The sequence below is a fragment of the Festucalex cinctus genome, chromosome 17 (genome assembly GCF_051991245.1).
Source record: "Festucalex cinctus isolate MCC-2025b chromosome 17, RoL_Fcin_1.0, whole genome shotgun sequence".
In the NCBI taxonomy this organism is placed as follows: Eukaryota; Metazoa; Chordata; class Actinopteri; order Syngnathiformes; family Syngnathidae; genus Festucalex; species Festucalex cinctus.
Window position 1 is genome coordinate 12,898,768 of NC_135427.1, and position 12,675 is coordinate 12,911,442.

A 12,675-nucleotide genomic window follows, 5' to 3' on the forward strand; every position below is an offset into this window, starting at 1 on the left:
TGAGTTTGAAAAATACTGTATATTTGATTTTATACACAAGATCACATGACCACTAACTAACAACGTCCCTTAAAAATCAAAACAACTCTTCCATTTTCAGCCCTTTCAATGGCGACAGCAGGTACGCCGAAACAAACAAGAACAACAACAATAAGAATAATAAATATGAAATCTGGACATGATGAAATGCTACAAAAGAGGCCCGATGCATGCTGGGAAGCTCCTCCACTGGCACTACCGGGCGGAGATGACCCCCCCCCCCCAAAAAAAAAACTTCTCCTGGAGAAACACATGAGAAACGTATGCTAACATGCTAACTAGCATCCCATCCCGTCCCAACGCTTCCAGTCTGAAAGTCGAAAATATTCCCACGCTTCATCCTCGATGGAGGCGTCTCTTCTTGGGTGGGAGCATTTCAGAGTCTGATTCCCCGCCCCCCCACTGGCGACTGGAAAAAAGAAAAAAAACGCCGTCACACGGCCCCCAGTCAGTACTTATTGATCCCGAAGAGGCGGACGCCGTGCAGCTGTGGCAGCTTGGGAATGAGCACGGTGAGCAGGGACACCGTGTTGACCACGAAGTGCACGCGGTCGTATTTGGTGTAAAAGCTGGTGAGGATGTACCTGCGCGACACACAGCCATGACCAATGAATTATCCAGTGGACGCTCATGTGGAATTGGGAGTTTTCAACACAGTATTGCCAAAAAAAAAAAAAAAAAAAAAAGCACTCCATAACGCCATATGCTATAAAAGCATACAGTAATGGCATCATTAAATAGAATTAAACAGATTTGATTGAATGGCCATAATGCTGCTCTCCGCTTTGGCCACAAGAGGGCAGTATAAGACGCTTATATGGATATACTGTGTATAGACCACTGAAAATATGTGCTTATTTTAAATCCACTAAGTGTATTTCTTTTGTTTTATGTTTAGTATGAGTCACTCATCTTAGTACCGTGTATTTAAAAAATAAATAAATAAAAGCAGCTGTACTGTATAAAAATATAACAATGACATCATTAAATACAATATAACAATAGATTTTTTTTTTCTTACAGGACGATGGGCGTGATGGTGAGGAACTTGCGCGAGGCGGTGAACTGCACACCGTAGTCCATCTGCTCCCAGTGCGTGAGGAGGCGGGCCTTGCCCTGGTCGGGGGTCTCGAAGGGCGTCCCTTTGACCGTGTGCAGGAGCAGGTACATGCACTGCATTTTTTTTTTTTTTTTTCACAAAAATCTCAATTTTAATATATGAAATGCCAGTAATGACGATGACATTATTCAAATGACTTGGCTAAAATATTTGCTGCGTGGAAGCGCATATCAAAAGTGTTGAGAAATCACTGCTTTTGGAAAGTATAGTTGATATTGTTTAAGTTTAGAGTTTTGTTTTGACTTTTGTACCACATATGCATAAATAATGTACAAATTTTATTTTCAGATGCTTTATTGCTTTAAAAAGAAAAAGAAAAAGTGAGGCGACATGCCACATTTAGACGGCAGGGTTAATTATTTTAAAATTGTCAATATTTAATGATATTTGTATATTTTTACTTATTGAATTGATGTTGGAGCATTTAAATCAATATCAAACCTGATAAAATTCCAAAGAATTGGAGTAGAATTAAATTGAAAATTAATCAAATGGTGACATTAATGCCCTGCTCCAATGTAATGAAAATCATTTTACTTAAGTCAACTTTTTTTTTTTTACCTAGTTGACCCCTACGTAGGCTATTTGCAGCTCGGTGGCCGTGGATACATCTATTCATATATTTTCCCCAATTTATAAAATAAATAAATAAATAAAATTGTTTGTTTGGTTATTTTAAGGTGGAGCAAAGCTCTGTTTTGCATAGAAAATACTGGCAGGTTATCAATTTTTAAATGAACTTTTGGGATATTAATTTTTTTTTTTTTCCAACGCATTTATAATGGCCAGATTTTTGTTAGTTGCAGACCAGCCCGGGAACTGTAACAGTCACTAAAGCGGTCAGAAAAAATAAATCACTGACTCCGCCTTCATAAACTAGCTCACCTCTTGTCCAAATCATGTTGTTAGCGCAAGCAATGCAGGTCAGTGAGGATGAGCTTTGGGACTACAGATGCTCAGTTACCAAGAAAGACGTAACTTGCCCCTACCAGGTTGTGGATGAGGTTGGTGAGGGTCCACACCACGGGCACGCTGGCGAAGGGGATGCTGAGCAGAACGACGTGCAGCAGGCCGATGCCCAGGATGTACGACAGCCACATGCCGCGGCTGTTCATCACCCGTGTGTTGGGGTTCACCTCGCTGTGTGCCGTACCCACGTTCATGGCGGCGTCACCGGCTGCCACCTGGGGGGAAAAAAAAAAAATGAGTGAAACGGGAATCATCAGCCAGCCATTTTGGATACAGGTAATCCTTATTTGGGTCATGGGTGAGCAGGAGCCCTTCTCATCTGATTTGGAGTTTGGATTACGAAATTAGTGTCCAAGTGGATTATTTATATACCATCCTTTGTAGTTGTGACGATTATGACTACTGTGGTGGGCGTGTTCCGAAAAACAAAGTAGTAATTAGTCACACCAGCCAATCAGAAAGCAGCATTTTAGGAGGCTGACGTAATAATACTAAAGTCAAACAAGCGACCCCTGACCTGGATATAAAACCAGACGTAAACAATAGAGCTTCTTAATAACTTGTCACCAGCTAGCTAAAATGGCTACACGGCGTTTTAGCTTATCACAAGAAATGGCTTCAAGCCGACCTGAGCAGCTTCGAGCGGTCCGTTATCCCGGCGTCGGTGTCGGCGAGGCTCGCGCTTACGGAACGACCGCGAGCATCTTCGCGGCGACCAGAGCGAAGCCTCGAAAAACGCAAATTTAAGCAACCGAGAACACGCACGCGAACGCTTCGTTTCTGTCGTCTTTCTCCAGCAGCTGACAACACGGCGGCGTTTAGAGGCCTGACGTCATCTCTACTCGCCCCCGCGCCGCGGTCAGAGTTCGCCCTGTAACCTTCCGCCCACCCACTTGGCTCTCGACTATGATTGGTTGTTTCGGGTCACGCGGTCAATACGGGCCAATCACAGTGTGCGCAGAAATCCACTGAAGGCGCGGTTTGACCCCTCAGGGCTTTATGTCAGTGTGAACGCCATGTTGGATGTGTCATATATGCCAATAAACTAATGCAGGTAAAGGGATTGAACTTCACCAGGCAACAACATACAAAGTGCACAATGGCACTTACACAAACAAACAGTAATGCATTTGTGAAAAATATGAATCACATGTTCAGTAAAGCAAATTACAGTAGTTGTATTGTGTTTCAACATGTTAGTTATTTAGCATGTCATCGTTGAAAGTTCAGGGTTCTAGTTTTGGCTGTGTTGGAGTTTCTGTGTACTCACAGTGCCCTGTGAGTGGCTGGCGACTGATCCAGTATTTGTCCATATGTCCCCCATTACTGGCTGTCGACCAGTCCACTCATTGTTTGTACATATTAATAATATGTGCCCTACGATTGGCTGACAAGCAGTCTAGTTTTTGCCTATGTAGCACTGTAATAAGTTTAAAAAAAAAAAAAAAAGTGTTCATGGCTGGCTCTGAGGCTCACACTAGATCCGAGAACACAAAAGGAGGCCTAGTACAACCTTGCCGGCGGCCAAAAATAAAGAAAACAAGAAAAAAAAAAAGAAGATGAGTGACAGCTGATAGTCTGCTTCCAACATCAAACATCAACAGTGTCATGTTCCAGATAAGCTCCACCCACCCCTGTACTAATATTCAGGCCCGCGAGAGCCTGAGGCCAAAGGTCGACTGTGTTCTACTGGTATGCGATGTCATGTGACACCCGCACCCGCAAACAGGTTGGAGCCTCCGGCACTGCAGCGTTGTCGCATATCAGAGGAGCTCTGTTCATGTGTGTGCGGCGGTGAAATATTCAATTCCTCACAAGTCAGGACAATGTTTGATTTTTCTTTTTTCTTTTTTCAGACACTACAATGATTCCCTAGCACCTCTTCAGGCAACATGTATGCATGGGACGACGCTTGTTTTGGACATGCAGAGAGTTTACATCATCGTTATGTGACATAATGTAGAAAATTGATGATTGCAATGTTTGTGCACAAGTTGTTGTGCGTCTGCTTGTCAATCTAACAAAAGCAAAGCTTGCCATTGGCCCGGCGATGAGACAGATCCACCCCTAAAAGTAACCAATTTCACCATGGCAAGAAATGTGCTGTAAAAATTCCATTTATTTTCTGTATTTTATTTTGATGAAAGCATGCATGAAGCTAGAAATTTAAAAAAATAAATAAAAAATACATCTTTTACTTCAAGATTAAATATAAACCTCTGTGAAATTTTAATTACAAATGACTGATTTTATTAGACTTCAATGCATTGTTTATTTTTTATTTTTTTTGTAATTTTAATTGATTAGGTTAATGTTGCACTATTTAACCAGCAGATGTCACCATAGGCACAACTTTCAGCAATCAACTTCTAACAGTGCAAATGACACATGCACAAATATAGAGTATACATTTTGTATTACTACTTTTTAAGCAGTATTTCAATCTCCAGCACGTGTACCAAATTTAACATTAACATACTTGAATGTATGAGTACTAGGATTTATAAAATTAATTTTGTTGAATTTTTCTTTCTACGTTTCAGGGGGAAAAAAATGAAATTTCGCAAAGTGTTTGTCTGAAAATTAGCTCAAATAAAATGTTTTTGCTGAAAATAAAATAAATTGTTTTATTAAATAAATTGTTTCAGAATAATTACAAACGGTTTTGTTTTTCAGAAAAAATCTACAAAAATATTCAATGAAAGTAGTTTATTGAGTTTTAAAAAACGATTTTTTTCAACATTAAAGAAGGTAAACAAAAAAATGTTTGCTGCGGAAAATTAAAAAGTATTTTGTACACTTCAGAAAATTTGCAACAACCAGTTTTGTGTGCTTCAGAAATATTTGCAATATATATATATATAATTACAAAAATAATGCTATTCATTTCAATTAACATTTAAAAAAAAAATAATATTTCAGATGTAACGTAAACGTAAATGTTTGACATAGTCAACAATATTGTTTGTGTTTCACAAACTATATTGCAGTTATGGCAACAGCCCAAAAGTTATGAAATGTAGAATGTTACCTGCCCTGCTGGCAAGCCATAAAAAGGCCAACAGCGTGCGGCGGGCCCCTCCCTCCTATCAGCGGGCCGAGGGTGCAGGAGAGGGGGTGGACTTGTGACCCGGGCCGGCTTGTGAAGTGACAGCGGCCTGGGCTGGAAAAGGCTGATGATGCAGGGAGTCCATTATTGGGCCTGGAGGAAGCGGAGGATTAGAACAGCAAAGAATTTCAATAAAAGAAGTGTCTGTTTCGGGTGGCGGTGTGTGCGTGTGTGTGTGTGTGGGTGGGGGGGGGGCGTTACGGTGTGGTTGGGGAGGGGGTGGAAGGACATCAGGGGGTTCCCCCTTATTGTCCCAGCAGTGATTGAGAGCAAGAGGAGGGGAGTGGGTGAGCTCCCGGCATTGTGGCCGTCGCTCCTGTGTAGGTGCTGCTTATTAGGGGGGATGGCTGATGAGGGGGGAGGAATTGGGGAGGGTTCGAGGTTGGGATGGGGGACTGTTGACTCTTCATCTTGTGTGAACAAAGTCTGTGGCATGTAGCCCCCCCCCTTCTGTCCCGCTGTCTTGGGTCCCCCTTGTTTACGAGTGCCATGAATTCCCGCACCGCCCCCCCCCCTCTCAATGACACCAACCTGCACCGCCGCACTTTGTGGGGCTTAAGTGGCCTTTAATTAGGACGCCTCGGTGTCCGGCTCAAGAGTGGCCCACCATCCCTGTGGGACACACACACACACACACACACACACACACACTGGATGGAGTGTTTGCTGCTCTCATGAAAAGGGTTTCTTTTGGACCAAGAGTTCTTGTCCCTCTTTGTCCCCCCTCTTAAAAGGGAATCCTGACAAAAGGCATGGATATGATCCCCCCCAAACACTTCCAGGACATGTCGCACAGGAACACCACAAAAAGCCCCGCCCCCCAAATAATAAATAACAATAATACCTTCAATCTCTTTAATAATATTAGCCGCAGAAATGTTAGACGATCTTTGCAGAGGATAAAGAATATAGATAGGCCTGTGAGCTTACGTAAGCTTATTTTCAATAATATATTTTCATTTTTTAAATGTTTTATTGTTCTTCTTTCCTTGTTGTAAACAACATAAGCTGGAACTTGAACATTCAACAACGTAAAAATGCAACACGCATATGATTCTGTGCACTCATTTCACCACTTTAATTTAAATGCTTAAGTGGGCAGCGTTACTCCCGTATACGTATTCGAATCTAAACCAGCGTCACATGGAAATCATTACGCAAGTAGTCGTCCTTTCCGCTTTTAACTTTCTAAAATTAGAAATAAAATAAAAAAACAGACATCAACACACTGTAGAGGGAAAAAAAATCATATCCAAGTTAGGCTTGCTTAGCGAGTGGCAACGTAAGATGGCCGCTGCACATTCAAGTAGTTCCTGAAGACCAAGATTGCTTACGAATAGAGCATGCATAGAACGCAAACCAAAGTTTTTTTCAAAGGAGGGACTCTTGCATTTATACAACCAAACATTCGGGTTATAAAAGGGGTAACCCAGGTGTCTTATTCGGGTTTTCAAAATTTTCTGGGTTTTACATCGTTACTGTCCAATGAGCATCTCAAAAGTGAGCCTTATTAGCTGTATAGGCAAGATAAGTGTACCTAATAAAGTGGCCAGTGAGTGTTCCAATAGGTTAGTCCAAACAAAACACAAAAAGAATCCAATTCATACTCTGCTGACCAATGAGGATCCACTTTGTCATTTTTATCGACGTGACATATTTTGAGTAGCTTCGAAGTCAAAGCGCTATCGCGGCCATGTTGGCGAGCGCCATCACTGATATCACATGACTCATATTCAAGTCATGTAATTTACGAGCGGCATATAAATGGTTTTTGGCCTCACGTCCAATCAGCAGCGGGGGAAGCTGTAGAGAACCTTCCAGAAAGAAGAAAATCTCAGTAATTGTAGTGCTGAATCAAGGCAACAAGACGGACTCAGGTAGCTTAGCATAAATTGTATTTATTATTATTGTTTCTTTAATTATGTGGTGTCATGATATGGCGAACTTTCACCTACGGTAGGTCTGAAACCATAAATGAGTGTCGACTGCATATCCTAAAAGTATATTTTATTATTGTGTCTTCGTGACTCCAACTACCGGTGACAAATTCCTTGTGTGTTTTCACATTCTTGGCCAATAAAGACGATTCTGATCCCGATTCTGAGTTTGCCGACAAAATGAGTCATTTCTTGGCGTCCATTGTGCAAGGAGCTTTACGGCCTGAAAAGAAGCGAAGGGGTCCGAAAAAAGGCAACGGGATAAAGCGGAAAGATGGTAGCGGAGGGGGGCGGGGCCCAGGCGTGTTCACAAAGTTTGTGGCTACAGCTCAGTGTGTGTTGATAGCCTCCTAATCCGGGTTTTATTGGCTGCCTGTGTCCAGCCATGCTGTTGGAGGGAGTGGTGGGCCTAAAGGGGGGAGGTGGGGGGGTCAACACATGTCCTCCTTTGTGCTAATACGCTGATTAGGCCTGAGAAAGGGCCGGACCTACTTACGGCCTTTCTCAGGTCACCGTAGAAACCAGCGCAGTAGGGGACCTCATTGACACCCCCTCCAATCCCACCCTCCCCCTATGGCACCCCCCCCTCGGATGCACACTGAAGCGTAGGCTAGCAGTGTGCATGTGTCTGTTTGAGAGACATCATTTGGCTGCGACGTTCTTGACCTTAACCGCCGGGGCGGCTTCCAGCCACGTTGGCCCGGAGCGGGGAAACACGCTTCCAGTGTTGTCGGGCGTCCGACCGCAGACCGCGTCGCCTGGGCCCCCGCGCTCGTCAATCAAAACGTCGTCGTGTCGCATTCCCCTCGCGACCAGCTCGTCATCCAAAAAAATCCCAACGCTGAGCTCGGCACATTTCTGACGCTGTCGTAATAACGCGACAACGCCGGTGATGGAAAACAGACCTGCATGCATGCAAGGCTGCTCGCGTGACACATTGACATCCACGATGGGAGACCAACAGCCCCCCCCCCCCCCCCCCCCCCCGTTCTGTGCCCCATTCAACCTCCAGTGGCAGATCCAGTGGTTCTTCTTCCTCTTTGTCATCACATAAAAGACACTGTGTCTGTGTGTGAGCGGAGGCTCCAAGAGGGGGAACCTTACTGCTGACCTCCACGCTCTGCTCACTGGATGCGTACCCAGATCACTCACACACACGCCAAGAACCCCCTTAAACAGAATGAAAACTCCCAGTGAACCCAAGCTCCCGCAAAGGAGACAAAAACCTGCCCGAAAAACAACCAGAGTGTCCCACGAAAACAGAACTAGAACCCCTCTAAAAGATCTCCATCAAACATAACTTCCCACTAAACAGAATCCGAACACTTGTAAAGAGACTAGGATGTACTAAACAGACCAAGAACCTGACATCAAAAACAAGAACTGCACCTGCCTTCAACAGAAACTCCCTTGAACAGATCCAGAAACCTACCTTACACAGGACAAGAACCTTCCTTAAATAAAACCAGCGCAACCCAACTAAACTGAACTACTATCCCTCTTAAACAGAACAAGAACCACCCAGTAAGAAAAACCAGAGCCAGAAGCCCCCCGAACAGAATCGGAACCTCAAACTAGAAACAAACAGATCCCCCGTAAACAAGCAAACTGACCCAGAAACCTCTGTGAACCTAGCTGGAGCCCCTCCAGATGGAACAAGAACCCCAAAAGAGCTCTGCATTTTCTCCCTCTGTACTCTGACTGCTGTCACTTCTTCTGTCCCTGACTCCGCCTCATCGCAAATGCTTTAAAACCAACTGGAACCCTGGTAAACATAACCAAAACTCCACTGTAAACAGAAACAGGACAAGAACCTGAGCCCCACTCCCACAAATAAAACAAAAACTTCACACTAAAAACGATACGTACTAAGCAAGACAAGAACCTCAGACTATAAACACCAAAACTTCAACCAAAAACAGAGCCAGGACCCTTCAAATACAACCAGAACCTCACACTGAAACCTCTGGCAACATAAACTTGCCTAAGCAGGACAAAAACCTCTCAGTAAACGGAACCAGAAACTCCTGTAAGAACAACCACAACTCCTCCAAATCTCAAGAACCTCGAACTTAAACCAACCAGAACTTATTAAACTGTAAAAGACCCTCACACTAAACAGATCACCGTCAAAAAATACCTATCACAACTAGTCCTGATCAAACAAAACCTCCCATACACAGATTAGAACAAGCTAAATCAAGCAAGAACATGCCAGTCTAAACAAAAACCAGAACACCCCTAAAACAGAACCAAAACCTCCCAGTGAACGGAACAAGAGCCACACACTAAAACCAATCCCATAACCTCCGACTAAACAGAAGCAGAACCCGTCTTAAAGGGTGGTTACCCATCTTTATGATAATGCGCTCGTCAACAGGGATGACGTGGTCCGAGTCGGAATGAGCTGTTTGGGGACGGGAGCTGTCGGCCGGCGCTCCGGTTGCCATCTGGCTGTCGCCGTGCGGCGGCCCGCCAATCAAAGCGGTGTCCTGTTTCAAGAAGCACCGCAAAGCGCAGGACAAAGCGCGCTCCGCCTGCAGGTGGAGTAGAAGTCCGCGGCCACAGAGGGCGATGCCTTCATTCCGTGACGCATCAACATTCTTGTAAGGCACTTTTCAATCCGTCATCATTGGAAGTCATGTCAGCGCCTTAGCGTGATCTCATTAAAAAAAAAAAAAAAAAGAAGTCCTGAACGCATCGCGACCTTTGCTACTTGGAAGGGGATCACCTCAAAGCTGCGCGGCTCATTGATAATAACAATAATCATTATTAAAGATGCGAAAAGATGAACAGGCAAGCCGGTTTCATGATGTTAGTTTTACATCGCAGTTTAAATACATAATGGAAAGAACTTCAGTTTTGGCATTTATACTCGGTATGTCTTATTTTGGTTGAGTTCCAAAGTGTAGGAGTTTGTCATAACATGAAATCTGCTTAAAATGGCCGAGACAGTAGCAAAAATCTTCACGGTCGAGGGACGCTAGGTGCACCGCAGCAAATGAGCTTCGGCTAACTAGCTAGTGTAGCTAAACACATCGCGAAGTCACTTCTAATCATCGCTTTCACGGTGGCGAATAAATCATATTTCTGACAAGCATCGTTCCCTCGAAGGAATGGCGGGAAAAGACGGAGAAGTCATGCTAATTGCTAAGCTAACCTAAGATGGACTCAGCTAGCGCATTTAATACCGAATTCCGTACTTTGGTGATTGAGTACACTTTTCACAAATGTTTTGCTGGATCCGAATTATAGCACATCCAATTTTGAACATCAAATTCGTAAGTTTATGGACTCTGGAGAGAAAAATCAAATGAATTTAGCGTTGCTTCCAGACAGGAAAAGACAGTTTAATGCTGCACACAATGTGAATTTAAGAAATGGGAAAAAAAACAATTATGTGAAAAAGACAATTGTTCATTGTTCCTTTTCGTCATATTTTGAGTAAGTTTTGGGAGTTTGTGTTCAGGACTCCTAAAATATATTTTCAGCACAAAATACATGAATAAGTTTAGCTATGTCAAGGCCCACCAAAAAGGCCATCCATTGGTTATAGCAATAAACAAGCTATTCCAAGAAGGCATTTTCCATCTTTTTTCTTGCTTAAAAAATAAATAAATAAAAAAAAATAAAACGGATTTTCCATGGTTGTCCCAGCACTTTTCTGTCATTTTCCCATTCTCCTCCCATCGTTTTCCTGTCCAGTTTCCATCCTTTAGCCACAACTTATCCCTTCTCTTCCATCCTTTTACCATTGCCTTTCTATTTTCAGTCCATTTTTGATACTTTTTTCCACCATCGGTTTTGAATATTTTTCTTTTCATAATTTCCATCTATTTTCCCCATCCAATTCTGAAATATCTGCCTCCTCCTTCCATCCTTCTCCCTTCTTTTCTCCATCGCCTTTTCACCATTTCCATCCTTTTCCTCATCTTTTTTTCAGATTCTTTTCATCTTTCTTGCCAGTCAACCAGAATTTGGATGTTGACATTCTCGTGTGTGGGACAATCATAGCCTGGCATCACTTAGGTCCCCTACAGACTACAAGAAGGGCGGCTAAAGGTGGCACAGATCCCTTCCACTAACTTGTGACAATAGAAGTTAATACCAAAGTGTGGCAAACAGATGTCAAACTTGGGGGGCCACATCCGGCCCAACACATCATTTTACGTGGCCCACTAAAGCAAACCAAATTTCCTAATTGAAGTTTCTGGCTTGATTTTTCTTTACATTTTGCCAGATAACCTGTACCAAAAATGCAATTTTTCTTCACTTTAAATGGATATTACAACAATGTTTTGCCTTTAGTCCGCTAGCTTAATGCTAACACATAATGGGAAGTGCCAATAGAAGGCTAACAAATAGCATCAGTGTGGCGGTGCTGTAACCTTTAAAACAACAGATATTTGAAAACAAAGAACGACTAATATTACTGCATCTTCCTCAGGAGTTTTGTCCAATGATGTCCATGATATCTACAAGTCTGGATTCTACTGCCTCCAAATTGTCAAGGTGAAAGGTAGGGATGTAACGAGAAGGGCAATATCATCGTCGTCATGTTCACAATATTCAAAAGGAACACATCTGTTAAAAAAAAAAGTGAGGTTGATTTCCAGTTGTGCAGTTCTAGCACCCTCTAGTGGTTAGTTTATTAGTGCAATTTAATTTTTATTAGGGATGTTTTGGCCTTCTATGTTTAAAATCTATGCTAATTGTCAGATGAAGGGGAACCTAATTTTCTTGTGAAGCGATCAATGTGTACTTGCATTAGCAAGTAAGTGCCACAAAATTGTTATTAGAGATTGTAGGTGGTTTATATGCATTGCCGTTATGTACAAAAGTACAATATTGTGCTTTTTTTTAGTATGAGCTCTTATTTTTATTTTTTTTATTACAATGTTGTGATCTTATTTAAATATCGCCAACCCCCCAAATATATCGTGATAATATCGTATCGTGATGTTTGGATATCATTACATCCCTAGTGCAAGCACAAGATCAAGATGAGAACGAGTTGTCTGGTGAAAGCAGGACCGCGGTTTGCATCTCCGAGCGGGAAGTGGCAAACTGGCGTTACGAGTCTCGTTTTGTTTTGTTTTGCGTGTGACATCACAGCCTCGTTCGCGCGACGGCCCGTCTAGTCGTCTGGCGTGGTGCGACTCTCCTTTGATGCTCGCTATCTTGTCGCTATTCATGCCGATCAGTTTCCTCGTGCACATGCAACCCCTCCCGATTTCATCCCCCCCCCCCCCCCCCCCCCAGCCATCAGAATGACAATGATGTCAAAAAGTGTCGTCGCCTTTGGGCCGCGGCATGCCACTGCCGCACTTTTATGGCTTTATTGTGGCCCCTTTTATGCGCCCCCCCCCCCCCCCCCCACTGGGGCGGGCGGGCAACAATTTGGAAAATTCACTGTATACATCGTCTACTCCCACCATCCCCACCGGCGGCGTGCGGCGACATGCGCTCGCTGGCCGATATCCGGATCAATTAGTCAGGCC

General features: G+C 43.3%; 1 protein-coding gene across 4 annotated transcripts in view; it reads right to left on the reverse strand.

Moving 5' to 3' along the window:
- The window catches only part of LOC144004675 (ORM1-like protein 3), a 24,369-nt gene continuing 11,694 nt past the window's right edge, over nt 1–12,675 (reverse strand). Inside the window, exons 4-8 of one of the 4 annotated variants that reach the window (XM_077502071.1) lie at nt 5,769–5,849; nt 5,160–5,330; nt 2,149–2,343; nt 1,061–1,212; nt 1–623 (exon numbers count right to left, since the gene is read on the reverse strand). In XM_077502071.1, the coding sequence (XP_077358197.1) occupies nt 488–623; nt 1,061–1,212; nt 2,149–2,322 (462 nt within the window). In that variant the 5' untranslated portion in view covers nt 2,323–2,343; nt 5,160–5,330; nt 5,769–5,849 and the 3' untranslated portion in view covers nt 1–487. Of the gene's footprint in view, nt 624–1,056; nt 1,213–2,148; nt 2,344–2,756; nt 2,988–5,159; nt 5,331–5,768; nt 5,850–12,675 lie in introns of those variants that run through there. The other 3 variants (XM_077502070.1, XM_077502072.1, XM_077502073.1) reach the window with 3 other exon arrangements.